This window comes from Vombatus ursinus, unplaced genomic scaffold (genome assembly GCF_900497805.2).
Source record: "Vombatus ursinus unplaced genomic scaffold, bare-nosed wombat genome assembly UNPS02005236.1, whole genome shotgun sequence".
NCBI classification, from domain to species: Eukaryota; Metazoa; Chordata; class Mammalia; order Diprotodontia; family Vombatidae; genus Vombatus; species Vombatus ursinus.
In genome coordinates, this window is record NW_020945014.1 from 4304288 (window position 1) to 4329514 (window position 25227).

The 25227-nt window shown below is 37.5% G+C and overlaps 1 protein-coding gene across 2 annotated transcripts in view; it reads right to left on the reverse strand.

Annotated features, from left to right (window-relative positions):
* DENND3 (DENN domain containing 3) overlaps positions 1-25227 on the reverse strand; it is a 113723-nt gene that overhangs the window by 75391 nt on the left and 13105 nt on the right. For both annotated transcript variants that reach the window (XM_027844952.1, XM_027844942.1), the window contains exons 2-5: positions 10277-10556; positions 7402-7517; positions 4799-4941; positions 2552-2663 (exon numbers count right to left, since the gene is read on the reverse strand). In XM_027844952.1, coding sequence (XP_027700753.1) covers positions 2552-2663; positions 4799-4941; positions 7402-7517; positions 10277-10556 — 651 coding nt within the window. The remainder of the gene's footprint in view (positions 1-2551; positions 2664-4798; positions 4942-7401; positions 7518-10276; positions 10557-25227) is intronic.

Consider the following 25227-nt stretch of genomic DNA (forward strand, 5'->3'; position numbering starts at 1 on the left):
CATTTACAGATTATATTGGGGACAAACCTGGGGATTGATACTGACCACATCAACTTCCAGAACATTTCAGGGCTTCTTCATTGAGATATGTTATTTTTTCAGTCAGTCAAATAAGCATTTATTAAGTGCTTACTACATGCCAAGCATTGTGCTAAGTACTGAGACTACCAAAAAACCCTCAAGGAGCATACATTCCAATGAGAGAGACAACATCGAAATAACCAGGTCCATATAGGATGAATAAAGATGGAAAGAAATAGATCCATGCTAAAGAGATAGATACAATAATCCATAAAGAAAAAATTTGATGAATAATGCTTATTTTTCAAATTTCTGATAGAGTTGGATGCCCAGTTCATTAAATTAGAGTGTGTGTGTGTGTGTGTGTGTGTGTGTGTGTGTGTGTGTATTTAGGACACTATAGATGGACAGTGAATTGGGCTCAGTTGAATAAGAACAAGCTAGATTGTATTCAGGAAATTGTGCAGTGTTTCCAATGATTCCAAGCTGATCCCTGGTCCAAAAATCTATCTTTTTTAATGCAAATGTTCTGGAATTGCTTTCTAGCTGTTAATTCTGGAATATGTTAATCACTATAGAATTGAAAAAGTCATGAGTAATACAAGGGGAAGTGGAATGATATATGATAGGCATACTTCTAAAGATGATTTACATACAAGATGCAGCCAGGAGATGCTGACTAGGAAATACTAGATGGGATAATTATGTAGGCCAGCCATGTGCCAATAGTAAAGGAGATGAATGCCCAGAGCATGGCCCTTGGAATCATGTAATGTGAAAAAAACAAAAACAAAACAACTTGGAGGAAGGCCTCAAGTACATTGGGTAGATGGATCCTCTTTGGAGGACCTATGGCACATATAATATGAAAAATCACTGCATGGATGAGTTGTCAACTGCACAAATAGAGGAAATAAATAATAGTGAATGGCTAGAACTTCAAGCTTGCCAAAGTGCTTTACACATGCAAGCTCACTGGATCACTGAAATCACAAATTCAATGAGATAATGAAGACATAACCCATGTTTCAAATGACCACACTAGATTTTAGTTCATCAATGGAAAGGGCCTCCGGCTAGAACCAAAGGGCCTACTAAAGCATTTTCTCACTAAGTTCCTGGGGTTCTAGATCCACTTGTGACGCTGATAAAAGTGTGTGATCTTGGGCAAATCACTTAACTTCTCTAAAATTACCCATTTTTCTGGAATGAAAGAATTTTGAAACTGGACAGAGACCTTAGAGATCACTTAGTCCAACTTTTCATTTTACAGATGGAAAACACTAGGACCCCAAGAGATAAAGTCAAAAGTTCTTCTGACTTTCTCAAGCCAAAGATAGGGGTCTCGACACATCTCTCAATAAGTGGCTAGTCACGAATCACAACCAGAATCTGAGTCTCCAGGCTCCCAAATCATGATTGTCATTGCTTCACAATCATGATCAATTATCATTAACATACATCTCTACAGAGGTGCTATCAAGATTTTTGGATGAGAGAATGCTAGACCAATCAACTTTTATGGCATTCATTTAGGTATTCATTAACAGATTTTTTTTCTTCACAATTTTACCCTCCTGACATTGCTTCAAGTAATGCTAAAACATGTCCTCATTCCTGAGAGGTGATGTGCAATACTGAAAAGAGTGTGAAAAACCACACTCTGGTTCAGATACTTTCTAGCTGTGTGAGCAACAGTAAAACATGGTGTGCCTCAAAAGTCTTAGTGCAGTTTTAAACTTAATAGCTTATGTGCGTTATTAATAAACTTTAATAGCATAACACAGCATTAAAACTTTTGAGATACCCGGTATGAATTTCCTCATCTATGAGTATAATCCTTGCACGAAACACATTACAAGGTTGCTATGAGGAAACAGCTTAGTAACTTAGAAGGAAAAAAATATAGGATTACAGATTTGGAAAAGACTTTGAGAGATTATGTAGTACAGGAAGTCTTAACCTGGGTTCTGCAAACTTAAAAAAAATTCTGATAACTGTATTTTGATATAATTGGTTTCCTTTGTAATTCTATGTATTTTAGGCATTTAAAAACATTATTCTAAGAAGTTCATAGGCTTCACCAGACTGTCACAAAAAAAGATTCAGAATCTTTTGACCTAGTCCAATCTCATCATTTTACAGTTGAAGAAACTAAGGCCCAGAAAGTTTAACTGAGTTGCACAAGTTTACATAGCTAAAAGACTGCCTAAGAGCCTGAACTCAAGCATCATTCTGACACAAAATCCAATGTTCTTTCAATACATGCACTGTATGTTCCCTCCCTGCTAAGAACCATTAATTTGTCATTAATACAGCATGGGTCACATTTCCAACAATTTTTTCATGCAGACTTCATCTTCCGAAATGGCACACCAAGCAAGGTTTAAGTATAGTCCTTGTAAGTGTTTAAAACAAAACATTTAATTTATCTGAACATATCTAGTTCATGAAGTGCAAGGTTAGATTGCAATAGGTGAGATGGTATGCCAGGTATCATAAAAGGATTGTTAATTCTTTAGCTAATTACCAGATGGAGCGGTCCAGGTGGAGGACTGGGGATTAAAGACAATTTTGCAGCAAAATCTTTTATTCGCTCATCAACATCAAAATCCTTACAAAGTTTCAGTTGTGCCAATAAACTGAAAGAAAATAGCCATTTTTGTTAATTTAGTGAGGATAAAAAACTAAAATCAAACACTCCTGGTTAATATCAATTATATACCATGGCCTAAATTTTAACATAATGTTATCATCTGAAAAAATTATATGCCTTATCCTAACTGCATGTCTCAGAAGAAAATTATCAAGAAAATTTACTTAAGGTTTTATTTTAATACCTCCATGCACAAAAAGCTAAAATTTTTACTACTAACAAGGAATGCAATTTTAAAATGATTATGGCCTAAGAAGGAAGCTTTTCAAAAAGTAACTAAAATAAGACATTACAATTTAATAATAAATGGTGATAAAGGATAATAGTCACTCTAGACTTTTTTCAGATGACTCCTCCTTACACACTCAATCCTCCAGCCAAATCAAACTACCTGCTGTTCCCCCAAATCTGAATTCTATCTCTCACCTCTGTGTCTGTTCTGCTGGCCTAGAAGAAACCCTGCCTTTTTTAAACCTGTAGGTTTATTCAAGACCCAATTCAGATGCTTCCTCTTAGAGGAAGCTTTGCCTGATCCTCAGAGTGCAAATTACATTTATTAGTCTGTATAAATGCTGTCCTCCTCCCCTTTCCCCCAACAGAATATAAGCTCATCCAGCAAACACTATTTTTCATTGTCCCCAGCAGAGAGGATAGTGCTTTGCGCACAGTAGGTACTTAACAAACACTTGCTGAATGAAGACTCTTAATTACAAAATGACCATAACCACATTATGGCTGCCACATGACAGTTATGACTCACTTGAGGTTTGCAAAATTATGGTCTAGCCACATCTTCTTCACCTTGTATTTATGAAATTAGTTTTCTGAACCCAAGTGTAAAGCTTTACAAGGACTCCTTTTAAATTTCATCTTTTTAGATTTGGCCCAATAATGTAACCTATCCAAGATTTTCTGAAACCTAAATGACATCCAGAATTAGCTATAATTAGAGGTCAGGAAGTAGGCCTGACTTGAATAGAGTGCTGACTTGAATTCAAGGAGATCTGAGTTCAAAACCAGACTCAGACACTTAGTAACCAGGTGATCCTGGGCAAGTTACTTAGCCTCTGTCCACCTCAGTCTCCTCTACTGTAAAACGGGCATAATAATAGCACCTACCTGTCAGGGTTGTTGGGAGAATCAAATGAGATAATAGCTGTAAAGCACTTTCCAAACTTAAAAGTGCTTTATAAATGCTACCTATTATTATTACTCACTAGCTTCACATCATCGGCAGATTTGATAAGTAATATTAGAGTAGCATTTAATGTGATGTGTCCCAGCTAAAGTCTGAACAGTGTTCTGCATATGAAAATGTACTATCCAATATATTATTGTTATTAATTAATTATCTGTTATTAAACACGCCTGTCACTGTCCAAAGTGAAGAACAGTAAGGTTGGTCTCTCTTATGATTACGTTCTTCAACATACATGAGTAAAGGAAAATGTACTTCACCTTCATATGTCTTACATTTCATAAAAGGGTTCTACCCACTCCCAACTAAGCCCAACGCACTTTGCATGCACATTCTAGTTGTAAAGAATTACTTTCATAATGAGAGATCAAACAGGTTTTAATTCAGAAATGTATTATATTTTCTCACTATAGACACAGGCTGGTGTTTGCTTTTAAGAATTAACAAATTTGGTCATTGTTTTTCTCACCATGAACATTTGTCTACATTCAGTCATTAGTTAATAACACTAGAAATTTTCATAATGGAAATATGGAGGAATCATAAATTCAGTCAAATTCATATGTAGAAGAAGTGTAACTGTAAATTAATAAGGCTCTTTCATATGTGGCTCAAGATGTCAACCTCATTTCTCTATTATTGAACACTGCCAATAAAACTCTTCTTGTGATATGCATTTTATTTGTTGCATTGCTTATTGTATTTTGTTTTTTAAATAAAATATAAGTGGACAATGTATAAATTATTTGTATCAAAATAAAAACTTCAAATTGTGACCAGAAAAAAGGCAAATAAAAGTCAAGAGAAAGTGGTGCTGTGATTAAACAGAGTTATCACACAATCTTTCTGAATATTTGTCACTTACTTTGATACTCTAAAACCTTTTACTACTAATATGAAAAAAAATTAGCCATAGTTCTTACCAGGAAAGACAATCTCTGAGGGCATTATAATATGGATATCTAGATATAAGACAAATAGCAAAAGGCACAAAGCAGCTAACGGCATGTGTGGTCTGCCCAGGTATTTCGAAGTGTGCTTTGCCATTGTAGAAACAGTGTTCATCCTGAAAGTAAAGTCACACAATTATTATCTTGACCTTTTCTGACACTAGACCTCTCCCTCTCCCTCAATAATACATTTCAGGTAATTTGTGACAAGCCAAGGAAGGTGAGATAGTACAAGCCAGGCGTGCCAGACATCCTGACACGGTAGAGAGAACACTGGATTGGGAGTTAGAGGAAACCTGGGTAAGAATCCAGGCTCTGTTGCTTTCTGTGTGACCTGAAGCAATGGCCTCAGTTTCCTTACCAGAAATCAATCAGCAAGAATTCCTTAAGTACATACTATATGCTGGGCACTATTAGAAGCTGGGGATTCAAACATACAAAGCAACAGCCCCCCTCTCTTAATCCCCCCCACATATGTGTATGTATATGTATATGTGTATTTACACATATTCTATTAGAAGAGGTAACATATGTGTATGTACATATATGTACATGCGCATATTCATATATGTGCACTTCTATATGCATACAGAAATATAAATATGTGCACAGGTACATAAATGTGTATAATCCACATACAAATAAAATATATAAATACACATGTGTGCACATTTATATGCTTCAAGATACACGTGCACACATGCATATCAACATAGGCATGTATAATTATACATGTATGGATATACAGGTGTGTGCAGTGTATATATCATGTATACATATGAAATATGCATACATTTGTAGATACCTGTATATTTATATGCACATATGTGCACATGTGTGTATATGTGTGCATTAATATATGCCTTATACACTCATAGAAAAAGACATATGTGCACATGTCTATATTAATGTTTTATTTCTATGTGCATGTAAATTATACATACATACACACATGTGTACGTTCATATATATCTGCATATTTACATGCACACACAAACACATGTCATTGTGTATACAATCATGTATCAATACATTTATATGTGCACATATATGTACATATATATCCATATATACAGTACCTAAATGGACATACATAATTTGTATATAGACACATATATTTATATATAACATACAAAATAAATACTTAAATAAAAGTGAATTTAGAGGAAGGAACATGGAACTGGGGGTGGGGAGGTCAGCAAAGGGCTCATAGAGAAGGTGATGCGGAAATCTGGGATTCAGGAAGGAGGGAGGTGAGGATGACATGCACAAGGGCCAGCCTGTGCAAAAGGATGGAGACAGGGAGATAGAACGTTGTTTGTGAGAAACAGGAAGGTTAGTTTGGCTGGACTGTGAGAGTATGAAGGAGGTTAATGTATAATAAGGTTAATAATAAATGCTCTTCGGTTACATAGGGTTTTAAAGACCAGAGGAGTCTGCATTTGACTTGAGACTTAATGGGATGCCCCTGCAATTTATTGGGCATGGAAGGGACACGGTCAGACCTGAGCTTTAGGAAAATCACTCTAGTAGCTAGATGGAGGATGGATTGGAGAGGGGAGAGACTAACAGTGAGGACCCCAATTAGGAGACTATCGCAATAGTCCAGGCAAGAGGTTGTAAAGACCTGAATAAGGGCCGTGATGGTGTGAGTGGAAAGAAAGAAATCAATGAAAGAGAAATTGAAGAGGTAGAAATAATAAGATTTGGAAAGAGATGCTAAAATTACAAACCAAGAACAGGTCACTTAACCTTAAGAAGTCTTGGTTTTCTTGTCTTTAAAATGGAGGTAATACCTGCAATGTTTCCCTTACAGCAAAGGTTCTTAACTATTTTTGTCATGGATTGCTTTGGCAGCCTAATGAAATCTATGGACCCCTTCTAAAAATAATGTTTTTAAATAATTGAAGGAAATGCTAAATTTCAGTTAGAGGTTAATGAAAATAAAAATGTTACCTTTTTCCCATCTAAATTTTTGGATCCCCTAAAACCCATCCGTAGACTGGGCAGGGGGAAGAGAACATAGGATAGAACTCCTTGACTTACAGGGTTGTTGTGAAGATCAGGATAATGTCCGTATAGTACTTTGCAAACCTTAAAGCGCCCTATAAACATGAACCATTCTCTTCAGAACATGCCTCAGTTGAGGTGACATGTTTAAGAATCAATTTACAAAAGAAACAACACCAAAAGTCAACTACATAGCTGGGGGAAAAGCACCCAGGGTCGCTGGACTTTTGTTTTATTGCTACCTTAAGCAGAGAGTGGGGCAGCTAGGTGGCTCAGCGGATAGAGCATCAGCCATGGAGTCAGGATGACCTGAGTTCAAATCTGGTCTCAGACCAAACACTTAACACTATCTGTGTGACCCTATCTGTGTGACCAAGTCACTTAACCCCAACAGCCTAAAAATAAAAAATAAAATAAAATAAAAAAGCAATGAGATTACCTCCTCTAAAGTAGGGCATAAAAATCCTTAGGTAGTTATGTTTCCCTTTTGAAAATGCTTTAAAATAAGAAAATTCCCCAAATCTACCAAAATGTCAACAGAAAATGTAAAACATATAACAACCTACTTGTACAGGTCTGTAGTATTGTGCAACCACACCATACGTTCTTTTACCACAAACATCAGTAAGGACTAGGAAATGTACCCGGTCTTCCTTGGGTTCAGGAGCTACACAGAGGCCTCCTGTAAAAAGAAGGGGGGGGGGAATTCTCATGAGTCACCTACACAGCACAAATTCTTAGAGAAATGGCACCTATACTTAGTATAGCACAGGAGTATTAAAGTACTCTCAAAGCCTTCCTTTATAGTGGACCAAAATTGGACTTCCAGATCCTCTTTTCTCCATCTACAGATGATACAAAGCTAGTAAATAATAACAATAGGTAGCATTTACAAAGCACTTTTAAGTTTGGAAAGCGCTTTACAAATATGATCTCATTTGATTCTCACAACAGCCTTGCTATATCTGGTTTGTACGCAGTTTGCATCTTGTCTTCCCCATTAGATTATGAGCCCTTTGAGAGCAGGGACTGGTTATTGCCTTTCTTTGTATACTGTACTTAGCACAGTGCCTGTGCTAAATCCTGGGGCTACAAAGAAAGAGAAAAAACAGTGCCTGGCACACAGTAGGTGCTTAATAAATGCTAACTGACTATTTTTGCTTTTGCATTAAGTAAGGAGTTTCTGTTTCAGAGCTGTTAGTGCCATGGTAGCAAATTTTGTTGAACTGGGAAACACAATAATAGGGGCTCAGGAGCTATAGTGCTAGAGTATTAAGAATGCCTTTCTTCTCCCCCTAGTACAAGGTTACCTCTAGGACCCCAAGAGAGTTTGATTCCTGGCCATGAGGTGACAGCCCACTGTTAAGAACCCCAGACCTGCTGGTGAGAGGGCAGACTGGGGTGAACAAGCCAGCCCAGAAAGAGAGGAGGTGGCCACATCCACACTGTGGCTACATAAGCATAACACTAAAGTCTTACAGACAAAATTTTTTCCAGAGCACAAAAGGAGTGAGGAAGGTGGTACTCTGGATGAACTCCAGATCTACTCAACCCACAGTCATGGTCACTGTAGCCAGCAGGGATCTGGCTTCACCTTCTAGATACGATCAGAGTAAAACAGAGGAGGGCAGGTAGAGATAGGTAGTTATACTTTTAACAAGAAGTGCTTAGCCTTGGTTCTCTTCCACTAAGCACTTCCTCTATTATTAATAACAACAAACTGGTGCCTGAAATACCATGCTCCTTCCATGGGAATCGGTGCACCAGCAGGACAGCTCTGCACAGAACTGCTACAGGAACACCTTTGTCTTTATTTGTACTAGCATCATGAAGAACAGTTGGAAATGGGCAGTGGGCAGTGGGCAGCAAGCAGCATAGGTAAACATGGCCAAATCAAATTCTACAAGGTGAACAGCATTTGGGTGGATGTGATGACTTTTAAACCATCTGCTAAGCCTTCTTGAGAAATATTCATTTATCAAAGTAATAGAATTTAGATTTGTTGTTTTTGTTTAGTTGTTTCAGTTGTGTCTAACTCTTCGTGACTCCTTTTGGGTTTTTCTTGGCAAAGATACTAGCCTGGTTTTCCATTTCCTTCTCCAGCTCATTTTACAGATGAGGAAACTGAGGCAAACAGGATTAAGTGACTTGCCCAGGGTCACACAGCTAGTAAATATCTGAGGTCAAATATGAACTCAGGTTCTCCTGACTATAGGCCCAGCGCTCTCTATCCAGTGCACTACCTAGCTGCCCGAATGCAGATTTTATTACCACAAAGAATGACACATATGATGAACATATAAAAATATGTAAAATGTCTAGAAAATAATGCAAAGTAAAAAGGTACAACTAAGAGAATTATACACACACTAACTCCTTTATGCCAAAACATTTGGTATAGCGTGTATGTAAATGTAGCACCATAAGGCGGTAATAATAATTATTATTATTACTATAGCTACCATTATACAGCATTTTAAGGTTTGCAAAGAATTTTATATGTCACCTCATTTGAGCCTCACAACAACCCTGGGAAGCAGGTACTATCCTTGTTTTACACATAGAGACTGAGAGTAGCTAAATGACTTCCTCAGGGTAACATGCCTTGCATGTATCTGAAGCAGGGTTTGAATTCGTCTCCCTCATTCCAAATGCAACACTTTACCTACTGTGCCACATAGCTACTCTTGTTCTAAAGAAGTTAGTTCACTTCTAATCCTCATTATCTGATAATTGTTGGCTTCCTGACATGCTGATCCTGACATGTGCATAGCACCAGCACAGGTTGGTGCTATGAAAATTGTGAGCTTGTTTAAACACGGGCTGATTTCTTACAATAAATTATTTTATAAGACTAAAAAACATACATTTTTAAATTAAAAAAACCTACAATAGAGATTTATTTAAGTGTTAAGCATGATATAGGATTGTGATGGAATACAATCATGATGTAAGAAATGATAAGCTCAATGATCTTAGAAAAACATGGAGCTTGCATGAAATAATGAAGAGTGAAATGAGCAGAACCAAGAAAACACTGTACACAGTAACAGCAATATTGTTTTAAGAATAACTTTGAGTGAATAAGTCATTTTGACCATTATAAACCAAATTAATTATAAAGGACATATGAAGAAAGATGCTATCTGCATCTGGAGAAATAATTGATAAAGAGAAGTATACATAGAATAATTTTACATATATATCCCTATTTGTGTCTAATGGTAGTCATCTTTAGGGCAAAGGGGGGGAGGGAAGAAAAATGGGAAAAAAAAGGAAATTTACATGATAACTTTATTATATATTTAAAAGGAATAGCAAGTTATACATAATAGATTTGCAGTTGCATGTGCAAATTACCTTTTTTATTATATTATATTATGGAAATGGTGGTTTTATTCCAGAAATTAAAAATAAATAAATAAAGTAAAGAGACCATACCTGGAAAGCACAGCTGTGACAAAGCACTCAGATCAACACCATTTGGAACACTAACATGTTCTACATCAGGTACTTTCTGATCTCCATGGGGGTTCTTCCAGTTCTCAGTCCTGACCTTGTCTCTTTTTTTTCTGAAGGATCGTCTTCTTGTTTTATTCAGATTACTACAACTGGCACTAGCTGTTGAACTGTCCTCTTTACTGAGGAACGGAGGCACAAAAACAGAAAGAACCTCAGGGTCAAGAGGAAGAAGTTTTTTCATTCCTTTCTTCTGGGCAACCTAAAACAAAAGCAAAAATAAAAAAGGGAATAAAAATGTGATTTGTCTTTTGCATGGTACTTTACTGTTTTGTCTTATAGCTTTCAAAATTCATAAAATCATAAATAACTCTGGAAGTCATCTAGAACAACTCCTTCATAATTTACAGATAAGGATGATCATCCACCCCCAATTGGCACGGTCCTATATCTCTCTTCCCTCTAGTGGCTAAATGCCTTTAGAAGACCATCTGTAATAGATAAAGATAATCTTCCATCCCTGAAAGCTTTGGTCCTATATCTCTCCTCCTCCTTCTGGCCAAATGCCTTTAGAAGACTATTGGTAATAGATGTTTCCACTCCCTCTCCTCTCACTCTCTGATACAATCAGGCTTCCAAACTCATTATTCAACCAAAATTGCTCTCTTCAAAGTTGGCCAGATCCAATGGCCTGTCTATAATCATCATCCTTCCTGAACTCTCTGCGGTATTTGAAAACTATTGATCATCCCCCTCTTCTGGGATGCTCTCTCCTCTCTGGATCTGCGTAACCATCTTCTTTGCCGGACTACTCCTCCTTTGTCCCCTTTGCTGGATCTTTACCCAGGTCTCATCTATTAACTGTGGGTGTCTCCCAAGGCTCTGTCCTGGGCTTTATATTATCTTGACTGGTGATCTCATCAGCTCCCATGAGTTTAATAATCATTTCTATGCAGTTAATTCCTAGATCTAACTAGCCCCAGTTTCTCTTCTGGACTCCAAACACATTATCACCAAGTTCCTCTTAGAAATTTCCAACTAGATGTTGCACAGATATCTCAAACTCAACACATTCAAAACAGAACTCATTATCGTTTCTCCTAAACTCCACCTGCTTTCAAACTTCCCTACCTGCCAGCCTCACTTCTTGAAGTCATCTTTGACTCCTCATTTTCACTCACCTCATGTATCTCTTCCCTAATCTTATTGTTTCTCCCTGAACAATTTATCCCTTAAATGTCCTTCTCTCTACTCACACAACTCTAGTTCAGGCCTTAATTACCTCATTACCTCTCACTTGGACTACTGCAATAACTTGTAAATTGGTCTTCCTACCTTAAGCTCTCCCACTTCAATCCATCTTTTGCTGAAACGATTTCCTAAAATATAGGTTTGACTGTGTCATTTCTGCTATTTCAGTGAGCTCGAGCGGTTCCCTATTATCTTCCAGAACAAATACATTTAACAAATTCAACAATGTGTACCTTTTGCCAGCCATTATTATTGGTGAAATGATGTAAGTTTGTTTCAAAAAATACTTCTATAGGCTTTTCCATTGTTTATCTTCTGCTCCATCTTCCTTCTCTTTTTTGACAAGGAATTGTTACTCCTTCCACAGCTGTTTTAAGTCCTAGTTTAATTCATATTAGATGTATTTATGTTACAGGGGCAGGTGGGTGACACAGCAGATAGAATGTTGATCCTGGAGTCAAGAAGACTCATCTTCCTGATTTCAAATTTGGCCTCAGATACTCTGTGCCCTTGTGGGACTTGCTATAGGCAAGTCGCTTAACCCTGCTTGCCTCAGTGTCCTCATCTGTAAAATGAAATGGAGAAGGAAATGGGAAACTACTTCAATATCTTTGCCAAGAAGACCCCAAATGGGGTCATGAAGAGTTGGACATGACTGAAATGACTGAACAACAGCATTTCTGTTAGGATGCTTTCCATATTGGTTATGGTCTGTTTTACAGATCTGAAAGTGCAATGTAGTAGTATAATATAGTAATATGATATAATACAGATATTAATTGCTTTAAATTTGTTCTTCCCATTTAGCTTTGGTTTCAGGACTACTAACTTTTCTTTGACGTCTTTAGGCTCAAAGTGTCTTGCCTGGAGAAGATAAAGACATTTATTTACTGTTTCACTGTGACATCTGGACTGAAGCACAAAATCTTTAGTCTCTATCTTTCTTTGGCATGCATCAAGAATTTTACAGTTAACTATTTCAAAAGCCATTTTTATATCATTGGAAGAAGTTTCCATAAGCTGTTTAATGCGTTTTTTGGTGGAATCATATAGTTTGAAGGTATCCACACATATTAAATGATTAATAAGGTAGTTTGATTTGACTTTCTCTTAAATCTGAAAGCCACCCTTAGAGTTCTATTTAGGCGATATTATAATGGGTTTTACTTAAAGCAAGGCAGAAGCATACCTTGTTTAAATCATTAACTTGAAAGATGCCACGTTTGAATGTTGGTAGCATGTTTTAAATAGAGAACAGTTTTCCATGTGGCCAACAACAACTCTAATATTCTCACTATATTTTGGCCCATTCAATATATTTGCAGAACATGAACAAACCGTAAGTGTTAAAGTAAAACAAAGGTTTTTGCAATAATCAACAAGGCCAGTTTAATGTTCCTGAATTTTCTGGTAACTTGTTCAGTAATTACTATATTGGTAATAAATTGTTCTCTACACGCTCTGGAATTTTTTGTTGTGGGTCAGTCATGTTGGACTCTTCATGACCCCATGGTCCATATTGTCCATGGGGTCTTCTTGGCAAAGATATCAGAGTAGTTTGCCATTTCCTTCTCCAGTGGATTAAGGCAAATAGAGTTCAACTGACTTGCCCAGGGTCACACAGCTAGTAAGAATCTAAGGCCATATCTGACATCAGGTCTTTCTGACTCTAGGCCCAATGCTCTATCCACTGACCCAGCAACATGCCTCTTAGTCAAACAGAGGCCATGTGATACAAGCTGTGAATGCATTGCATAAAATACATAAACATGTAACTGTTCTGTATTTGGATGTGTCATTGGTGTTCTCATCTATTGGTAGTAAATTTGCAATCCTTCTGTTAAAGAGGGAATCAGGCTTGCGTCTGAGAGGAGGCTGGTAAAGTTCTTTGCTAGAAATTCACCCTGTGAATCATTTGCAGCTTAGAGACCCTACCCAGCCCTGTCACTTCGCAGTTTTTCAGAGAAGCTTGAGTTTGAGTCACTTTTCTAAACATAAATGCTCGAGCATTCATGAAATTAATTGTGTGCAAGCTTTATAATTCATGTTTGATACAGCTGGCATTCTCATTGCATTCTCATTGGACTTCTTGAAAACATACAGATCACCAGAAATTTTCCATATCCATTTTCTTCCTTCTCCTTCCACTAATTTCCCTGCAATTCAAGCCTCTCTAGTGAAGATTTTGATTGATATAAAATTATTTTTTTCTTCTTCACATCGCTTTAATCTCTTGACTTTGAAATTTTTTATCTTTTTTTTTACATCAACAAAATTGCTCCCTCCCTCATTCCACAGAGTCATCCCATATAATATTTTTAAAGGAAAAAAAGAAGAGGTTGAAGAGAAAAAAACCAGCAAAACTGATCAGTACACAGAAAGAGCCTCAAAATATATTTAGTATTCCATGCCCAAGAAACTCCTATCTCTGCAAAGGAATATGGAGGGTCTCATATGGATTCTTTGGGGCCATGTTTGTTTTCTGTAATTTTGCAACATTCATTCTCGATTGTGTTTGCTGCTCTTTCTATCTACACTGTTATAGTTATTGCTTATATTACTATCTTTTGACTTTTATATTCAATTACTGATTAAGTAATTCTAGAATTTCAAATACACTTTTACTTTCCAAATTCCTTTTTATTGCCTTTAACTGGGAGAGATGGCTTTGAACTTTTCTACTGTGTGTACATGTTAGATATTGATATAATCTTCTGATGTTTTTCTGCTAGTCTTTGGAAGCTTTCTCAAGATGATTTTTCCATGGTGGTATGTGATGCTTCTCCCTAGGAGTATTCCTTGATAATTCTACTTTTCTTCCCATTGTCATTATTGTTATAAAGGCCCTGAACTGACTTTACACTTTGTCAAATATTATAGGAGAATGCATTCGTTGATGGAGATTACAGCTAATCTCAGCTTTTAAAATGACTCTATTTTTAGTACAGTTGGTCCACTAGTTAAAATTGTGCTAATTCAAAAAGGCTTTTCAAAATACTTGCCCAAATATGACCATCTCCTCTTCAAAATAATTTGAGACATCAGCATTGTTTTACCATTTCTTTCATTATTAGGTACTGTTTCTGGAATTTGCATTAAGTGAAGATTATCAATGACCTCAACTGTTCCTCCTTCAGATTTCAGTAGCTCCTCAATCTTATCTCACCTAATGTGGGTTTAGGGTTGAAATGATTTCTTGTGATCACCAGGTACTGGCTAGAAATACATCGTTGTGTGACTTGGAGCTTAAAGTATTGTTCACAAAAGGAGCACGAAGAAGTCTTTGCCTGCAACCGGTAGAATCTGTTTCTAATTTTGTCATGCGCTAGGAGAACTCTGTTTTGTTATGCTCTCATTGGAGAACAATGAAAGCATTCATAGATTCAGTCCATTGAGGTTTGCCTGCTATAGTGGTCAGCATCATCGGCACTAAAGAATTTCCAGCTAGTGAGGAATAGTTATTGTTGATTTCTTCTGGTACGTCTTGACTTTTTGTGGCACCAGAACAAGAACGAGCAGCATTTTTTCCTGCTATCTTCTGTGTTAAGATGATCACCAAGACCCTACCAAGTAGGGCTAGCAATCAACCCTGTGTTGCCCCATCCATTTCTTTGATGGGAACAGTTGTAGCACTTTGACTGTGGTGCTGTACTGTCAAAAGCCCAATTCTCCGCTTTTGGGGGTTCCTGAGTATAAAGTGTTTCACAGCAGACATTCAAAGTTATCATAATAGTCTCAGGGTACATGAAGTCCAAGTTGGCTGATATTCCCCGGCTTTGGCATTCTGGCCTTCCTGGCCTGCCAAGGCATGGAAGATGGGTTGACCTTTGAAGGACCTATTATAATCATAATAATTATTATCATCATCTCGTTCTCTTCATCTTTTACAATGGGTTTTAGAAAGAAACAGTCCTGGGATGTCTCCATTCGGCTATCTTGCTATTATTACTATTATTATTGTTGTTGTTACTATATGCACTGGAGGCTATGTTGTACAGTCACTCACGGAGGAAAAAGGGAGTGCACAAAGAGGTAAGGTAAAGAAGAAACTGAAGATACTGAGGTTGTGTGAGTCTAAGCCTGAGAGAGGTTACGTGAATTAGATAAGATCACATACTGCCAGGCATGGAGTCAGGAGGACCTGAGTTCAAATCTGACATCAGACACTTACTAGTTGTGTGACCCTGGCTTATTTGGTTGCCCAGAGAAGTTCATCAGTATTGTATACCACTTTCATGACAGCTTGCTTACATGGGTTCTGGATAATGGACAATGCTCACATACTTTCCCAGTCACCAAGAGAATGAAGCAGGGTTGTGGGCTTGCACCCATGCTTTCTTTTTTTTTTAGCAAGATGTTTTCAGTGATGCTGTCAGATGCCTTCAATGAGGATGAAAATGGTATCAAGGTCAACTAGCACACAGATGGTAAATTATTTAACTTGAAAAGGCTACAAGCCAAGACTAAAGCGGAGGGAGAGTTGGTGCATGATTTTTTTTTTTGTTGTTCACAGATGATTGTGCAATCAATGGAGCCTCTAAGGCTGAGATACAACAAAGTACAGATCGATTCTCTGCTGCTTGTGCTAATTTTGGCCTAACAATTAATACCAAGAAAACACAAGTTCTTACCAACCAACACCACACTATCCATATGTGTAACCATTTGGAGAAGTATTGAATGCTGTGGATAAGTTCCATTACCTTGGCAGTATGCTTTCCAGGAATGTATACATAGATAATAAGGTTGACACACACATTGCCAGAGCTAACTCTGTTTGGGAGGCTCTGAAGGAAAGTGTGATAGAGAAGAGGTATTAGACTGACTACCAAACTGAAGATCTACAGAGCTCTTGTGCTGAACTCATTGTTGTATGCCTGTGAAACCTGGACAGTATGCCAATGCCATGCCAGGAAACTGAACTGCTTCCATGTGAATCATCTTAGGAAGATTCTGAAGATCACCCGGCAAGATAAAATACCAGACACTCAGGTTCTTTCTTGAGCTGAACTGCTAAGCATTCAAAGTCTACTACAGAGAGCACAACTCTGATGGTCTGGACACATTGTATGAATGCCAAACATACATTTGCCTAAAAGACTACTTTATGGAGAACTCACACAAGGCAAGTGCTCATATGGAGGTCAGAAGAACCAATACAAGGACACTCTCAGGGTCTCTCTGAAGAACTTTAGAATAAAGTATGAGACATGGGAGACACTAGCACAGGACCACCCAGCATGGCACATCCACATTAAAGAAGGTGCTGTGCTCTACAAGTGAAGCAGAACTGCAGTAGCTCAAAAGAAATGTGAGATGTATACGTAGAGCCTTTATCAGATTGAACGCCATCTTGGGGACAGAGGTGGGCAAGGAGAGGGAGAAAACTTCAAATTCAAAAGCTTATGGAAGTGATTGCTGAAAACTAAAAATAAATGAATTAATTAAAATAAAAAAATAAAGATTTTTTTCCTCCCCCCCAAAAAAAGTGAGATGCACAATCTTAGAGATATCTCAACTCCAAATGTTCATGTGGACTATTCATGGCCAACCTGTGATAGAGCCTTCCAAGATCCTATTGGTCTGATCAGTCACAGTCAGACAAACTGTACCTTGATTCCAAGAATGAAAGACAACAACCAACCAGCCGTGTAACCCCGGGCAAGTCACTTAACCTTGTTTGCCTCAGTTTCCTCATCTGTAAAATGAGCTGGAGAAGGAAGTGGTAAACCACTCTAGTATCTTTGCCAAGAATACCCCAAATCAGGTCACGAAGAGTAGGACACAACTAATTGATTAAACAACCACCACCAAGATAAAATCTCAGCTCTTCTCCCTTTTCTAACCTCCTTCATAGTTCCTGGCTCATGGATTAATACCTAGCACTAAAGAAACACTGTTGACAGTAGAGTGACTAATTTTAAGAGATTTTTTTTCAATGAGGGTACATGGTATACAAACCCTTTCAGAACAGGGAAAGTGCACGGGGCACCAAATTAAGAACAGACATCACTGACAAGCTGTTGCAGTGCAGACAACAGGCAATTAAGAAGACTTCAGGGAGGTCAAAAATTTTTGAGAGGCCTGATGATGGATGTTAAAATGAGAATGAGATGGCTAATGAAGGAATTTGTTATGCTTGACTAAACATTTCTGTAACAGGTTTTATGTTTCTCAGGAAGAGCTACGTGGTACAGTGGATAGAGTACAGGGCCTAGAGTCAGGAAGACTTGAGTTCAAATACTCTTACTAGCTGTGTGACCCTGGGCAAGTCACTTCACCCTGTTTGCCTCAGTTTCCTCATCTGTAAAATAAGCTGGAGAAGGAAATGACAAACCACTGCAGTATCTTTGCCAAGAAAACCCCAAATGGGGTCATGAAGAGTCAGAACAACTGAAAAACAACTGCACAATAACAACAAATTTGCATTTCTTGCTTTCTCAGTGGTAGGAGAAAAGAATGTGGGAAGCAGAAAAGTCAGAAGTGAAAATAAAATTGAATTTTAAAATGAGAAAGAGAAAATTGCCTATGAAAGAAGGGAAGTGGGTTAAAGAGACGAAGCAGTTAAAATTTCTAGGACTTTCAGCATTACAAAAGCAGTGCTTAGTAAGCTATTCTAAGCAAATGAATTCACACAATAATCACTTTATACCTCAGTGGCTCAAACTATGTACTATACTCTCATGTCATTAGGGTTGTTTTTATGCAGCACTCTTTAAATTTAGTCAAAAAACTTTTCTGCTTCTAAAAGAAGTATTTAAACATGTCAAAGTTCATTCCTTCATCTCCAGAAAGAAGTGATCAACTAGAGGAAGTCATTCTTTTTTTTTCATCACTAAAAAAGGTCATCAATACATCATTCTTGGAAGCAATCCATTTTAATTGTTGGCTGAAACCAAGAAAGGTCATCGATACATCATTCTTGGAAGCAATCCATTTTAACTGTTGGCTGAAACTCAACACTATTCATCAGAAAGTCTGGCTTAATTACTCATAACTATACATTTCTATATGGATTTTTACCTCACAAAAGAATCTCTCAACATTAGTTGAAATTTGAAATATAAATATAAAGGGCTGAGCCCTTTTACAACGGATAAGCAGGAATAATAACATTGTAAAGAGAAAAAACTCTTAAAAGACTTCAGAACTCTGATCAATGCTGTGATCAATCAGGATTCCAGAGTGGTGAGGAAGGACAGAGTATTTCCATGTCTAGCAGTGGTGTGGAGTATATGAAGGCCAGCGTATGAGATAAGGCTGCTTCAAGTTCTGCTTTGGACACATGGAAGTTGTGTGACCCTGGGAAAATCCTTAACCTCTCAAAGCTCGAGACAAGCACTTCTCCCAAGGACTCTTGGGGTTCCCCAAAACCACTCCAATAGATCCTTTAGGTCAAAATTATTTTCATAATAATACTAAGATGTTTTTTTGCCTATTAAAATATTCTTCCCTTTTTCAACTTATAAACCTATGTGAAGCCAATTTTCTTCATAAACTTCAACCAGAACAATAATAAACTGAACGCAGAAGCATATATGAGAATCCAGTTCAATTCTATTAAGGCAGACATTAAAGAGATTTGCAAAAAAAAAAAAAAAAGTTTTTTAAATGCCATTTTTCTCAGTTACTTTTTTCTTTTGGAAAATACAGTTTTTTCATAAAATATATTATTTATGCCAACATGAAATGGATTTAGTGCAATTTTTAATTAATAAACATTTTTAGAATATCAGTCTTAATTTCTAATGCAATAAATATCAACAGATATAACCAGAAGTGCATTGGAGCCAGATTGTACTGATTCTCAAAAGCCAACTTTAGGGCGGAGCCAAGATGGCAGAGGGAAAGCAGTGACTTGCTTCAGCTCTCCCCCCAAACCCTTCCAAATACTATAAAAAATGGCTCGAAACAAATTCTAAAGCAGCAGAACCCATGAAAAGACAGAGTGAAACAAATTTCCAGCCAAAGACAGCCTGTATGGTTGATCAGAAAGGTATATCGCGCCAGGTGGGGAGAGAAGCACAGTTCAGCATGGGTGCGCAGGGCGCAGCGACCCTGGAGCAGGCCTCAGAGGACTGAATCTCAGGCAGCTGTGGCAGTTTCCAGACTTCTCAACCCACGAATGCCAGAGACAACTTAGAAGGTCAGTGGGAAAAGTCTGTGACTGCACTGAGAGAAGGAGCTAGGTCTCAGCCACCCCGGGGTGCCACGGCTGTTTCCTGAGCTTCGGGCCCACAGACTGAGGGGGAATCAAGTAGCTGATCAGAGGGGGATTGCAGGGATCTCTTTGCCAGTGCTGAGGCAGGAATCTCTTGCTTTATCAGCACTTGGATCTGGGTCACAGTTCTATGGGGCGGTGCTGGGGCGAGGAGGAACGCTGGTGTGGTGAAGCTTGCTGTGGTGGTGGAGAGAAAACACCTCGCTCCTTATCATAGCACCTTGGAAGAACTGAAAATTTTCAACTTCCTAGAAGTGTCTCTAAAAACAGCTGTACAAACCCCCAAAGCTTGGGACAGTACATTCTCCACATTGGAAGCAGACTTTTACCTTAACAAAGAGTTTAAAACTCAAGTAATTGGCTGGCATCATGAGCAAACCTTGCAAAAAGAGTCAGACTATACTATCTTACTTTGGTGACAAAGATCAAAACACAATTGGAAGAAGATAACAAAGCCAAAGCTCCTACATCCAAAGCCCCCAAGAAAAATATGAATCAGTCCCAGGCCTTGGAAGAGCTCAAAAGGGATTTTGAGAAGCAAGTAAGAGAAGTAGAGGAAAAACTGAGAGTTTTGCAAGAAAATCATGAAAAACAAGTCAACAGCTTGCTAAAGGAGACCCAAAAAAATACTGAAGAAAATAACACCTTAAAAAATAGCTTAACCCAAATGGCAAAAGAGGTCCAAAACGCCAATGAGAAGGAGAATGCCCTAAAAAGCAAAATTGGCCAAATGGAAAAGGAAGTCCAAAAGATAAGAAAATACTTCCTTAAAAATTAGAATAGAGCAATTGGAAGTTAGTGACTTTATGAGAAATCAAGACACTGTAAAACAAATCCAAAAGAATGAAAAATTAGAAAACAATGTGAAATATCTCATTGGAAAAACAACTGACCAAGAGAGAGAATATAAAAATTATTGGACTACCTGAAAGCCATGATCAAAAAAAGAGCCTAGACATCATCCTTCAAGAAATTATGCAGGAAAACTGCCCTGATATTTTAGAACCAGAGGGCAAAATAGAAATGGAAAAAATCCACCGATCACCACCTGAAAGAGATCCCCAAAGGAAAACTCCTAGGAATATTGTAGCCAAATTCCAGAGTTCCAGGTCAAGGAGAAAATATTACAAGCAGCCAGAAAGAAACATTCAAGTATTGTGGAAACACAATCAGGATAACACAAGATTTAGCTGCTTCTACATTAAGGGACCGCAGGGCATGGAATATAATATTCCGGAGAGCAAAGGAAATAGGATTACAACCAAGAATTACCTACCTAGCAAAACTGAGTATAATCCTGCAGGGGAAAAAAATGGTCATTCAGTGAAATAGAGGACTTTTAAGCATTCTTGATGAAAAGACCAGAGCTGAATAGAAAATCTGATTTTCAAATACAAGACTCAAGTGGAACATGAAGAGGTAAACAGGAAAGAGGTAATCATAAGAGACTTATTATGGTTGAACTGTTTACATTCCTGCATGGAAAGATGATATTTGTAACTCATGAGACCTTTGTCAGTATTAGGGTAGTTGGAGGGGAAAAAATTATATGTACGTATATATAGATACACATAGATAGATAAATAGAGGGCACAGGGTGAATTGAAAATGAAGGGGTCATATCTGGAGAATAAAATTAAGGGGTGAGAGAAGATTATACTAGGAGAAGGAGAAAGGGAGAGGTAGAACAGGGTAAATTATCTCACAAAAAAGAAAAACAGAAAAGAAAAGGCTCTTACAATGGAGGGGAAACAGGGGAAGGTAAGAGGGAATGAGTGAATCTTATTCTCATAGAATTTGACTTAAGGAGGGAATAACATACACACTCAATTGGGGATGGAAATCTGTCCTACCCTACAGGAAAATGGAGGGGGGAAGTGGACAAGAGAGTAGGGGGATGATAGAGAGGAGGGCAGATTGGGAAAGGGGGTAATCAGAAGCAAGTACTTCTGAGGAGGGTCAGGGTCAAAAGAAAGAATAGAATAAATGGGGGGGGTGGGATAGGATTAAGGGAAATAGTTTTTCACAGCATGTCTATTATGGAAGTATTTTGCATAACTGCACATATATAACCTATATTTAGTTGCTTGCCTTATCAATTAGGGTGGGTGGGGAGGGAGGAAGGGAGAAAATTTGGAACCCAAAGTTTTAAAAATACATGTTTAAAAAAAATGTTTTCACATGCAACTGGGAAATAAGAAATACAGGAAATGGGGTACAGAAATCCATCCCGCCCTACAGGAAAATTGAAGGAGAAAGGGGGGGAGAGATAGAAGGGAAGGCAGACTAGGGGAAGGGGTATTCAGAATTCATGCTATCTTGGGGTGGGGGAGGGGCAAGATGGGGTGAAAATTTGCAACTCAAAATCTTGTGGAAGTAAATGTTGAAAACAAAAAAAATAAATAAAAATTACCATAATAAAAAAATAAATTATTTTGCTAAGGAAAAAAAAAAGATAAAAGCCAATTTTAGGGCAAGCATTTACAGCTCAGAAATCAGCCAACTACAAATCAGGATTTGATTTACTGTTTTCTTAATTGTTTTGACTTCAGAAAGTGATGGAGAAAATGTTAATAATGCAGATTAAACTTTTGGTTTTTTTTGACGGGGGAGCAATTGGGGTTAAGTGACTTGCCCACGGTCACATCAAATTAAATATAAACGAATGTCCTGAAATATGTTTTGAATGACTTCACATGTATAATTGATATCATATTGCTTGCCTTCTCAATGAGTGGGGGAGGGGATGGAGGAAGGGAGAGAATTTAGAACTCAAAATTCTTAAAAGTGAATGTTAAAAATTAATTGATTGATTTTTTTAAAAGACCAAAAAAAGTATGTCCAAAGCACCTTTCCCCCACAGAAAGCCAGTGATTATACAGTTACCAGCATACTCCTGGATATACTTCATATGAACAAAAGGTCTTTGGAGTCCTCAATAATTTTTATGAGTATCGGAGGATCCTCGATAATTTTTAAAAGTATAAAGGAGTCCTAAGACAAAAAAGTTAGATAACCACATGGCTCTCTAAGAATGTAGGTTGCAGAAAAAGTGTGGACTTGCATTGATAGAGTTAGTTCCACCCCCATAATTCTCAAAATCAATGAAATCACAGGTTCCATCCCTATTCTTCCCTGCCCCAACCCTGACTCCACATACATTCACTTAAGATCTAAGCCAACCTAAGGAATTCAGATCGTAGGAAGCAGTATGAAGTCAGAAAAATAAATAGACATCAGTTCAAACCTGCTTCCTGCTACTTATTACGTGACCTTGGACAAAAACACTACATCTTTCTCTGCCTCGGTTTCCTCATAGGTAGTGGGAAGACACTACAACGTCAGCGCCTTATGATGGTAGGGTGTGGGCCCCAAGTCCTCAAAGACTATGCCGGCAAAACATGAATTCTAGCAGTTCCTATCACATCCGAAAGATTTCAAGTCCAGATTAAGTGACATACATCTGTGCTCCAAGGATCAGCCCAGATTCAGAAAGGATTGCCACCTGGCTGGCTTCAAAGTAATGAATTCTTCAACAGAAGCAACTCTTAGAGGTTATTCCCTTAAGTCATAAAGAGGTTATAATTTGCCTAGTAAAGACTACCACACCAACAAAACCAATTACAACCAAAAATCAAAATCAAATACAAAATCAAAAACACTGTTTAAGCATAACATTTGCATTATCTAATTCATGGAGGAATATAATTTGTAAATTATAAGGTTTACAAACATGTAAACATAAATTATATATAAATTATATAAAGCCATAAATTGTAAAACATAAATGGAAACTGTTAAGAACTTTTGAGCAGCAAAGTGACAAGATCAGCTCTCCGTATTAAGAAATACTTTGCACACTGTAAGAACTCTATAAATATGCATTGAATTTATTTGTAGAATTAAAGATTAATAGAATCATAATTTGAGAGTTGGAAGGAACCTTGTAAGCCAGCAAGTCCAACCTATACATGAAAAAAAAAACCCCTCTAAAACAACCACAACAGTGGGTTGGTTGGTCATTCAGCATTTGCTTTAAAATCTATTCACTGTTGGATAGCTCTAGCAAGGAAAGAAAGATCAAGCTGAAGTCTTGGGATCTAAGTTCAAATTTTGGCTCCGTTATTTACTACCTATGTGACCTTAGGCAAGTCACCTAATTTCCTGTCTCTATTTCTTCATCTAGAAAATGAAGAAGTCTCTTCCAACTTGAATTTTCTGATCCTATGATCCCAATTATTGGGAAGCTTTTCTGTAAATCAAGCTTAAATCTGCTCTTCTGTAACTTCTACCCATTGTTCCTAGTTCTTCTTACTGGTGTCAAGCACAGCAAATCAAATATTTCTTCCATAAGACGATCTCTCCTCTTGCTTTCAGAAAGACCTGGAAAGACTTACATGAATTGATGCAAACTGAAGTAAGCAAAACCAAAAGAATATTGTACACAGTAATAGCAATATTGTATGATGACCAACTGTCAATGACTTAGCTCGTCTCAGCAAAACAATGATCCAAGACAATTCCAAAGGACTCATGATGAAAAATGCTAGCCACCTCCAGAGAAAGAACAAATGGAGTCTGAATGTAGATCAAAGCATACAATTTTTCATTTTTTTAATCTTCTGTTTTCTTTCACATGACTAAATAATATGAAAAATATTATTATATTATGAGTAATATTATTATATTATATTATAATAAATAATATGAAAACTTTCCTCTCTTACTGCAGGCCATCCTCAAATTAGGGCCATATAGTAAGCACTGTTCACTCACACTGAGTCATAATCCACCAACCCTTGTCTAACCATGCTTCCCTATCTTGTGTATGTGTAGCTGACTTTGATAAGTGTGCCATCTTTGTCTTCATCCAAGTCACTGATAAAAAATGGAACAGCCCATGGCCAAGGACAGCCCTGGGACATTCCACTGAAGATCTTTCTCCAAGTTGACACTGATATTAATTACTCTTTAGGGTAAGTCATTCAACCAGTTCTGAACCCACCTAACCGCACCATTTGACCCTAAGGATAGCATAAGGGGCTTTGTCAAGTATGGCAACAATGTGTAAAATGGATTAGAGAGGTAAGGAGACCTACTGAGCTAATGAAATTATCCAGAAAAGAGGTGATGTGGGCTTGGACTAGGGAGGTAAAAATGGGAACTGAAGGAAAAAGAATTATAAGAAAGATACTGCAAAGATTTAGAAGGTAAGACTTGACATTTCACCATGTCAGGGAGTACAAGTAGTTGAAAAAGTCAAGGTTGCCATGTTTCAAGCACATATGATTGGAAGACTGACAACAACATTAGTTGTTTAGCGGGAAATAAGAGGTCAGAATCTCTAATATAGTTATTCATCTCTGATTAAATACCTCCAGCATCAGGAAGCTCAGTCCTTTAAAAGGCAGCCTCTTCCACTGTTGAATAGCTCTAATTTCTTTCTTGTGTGACTCATGGC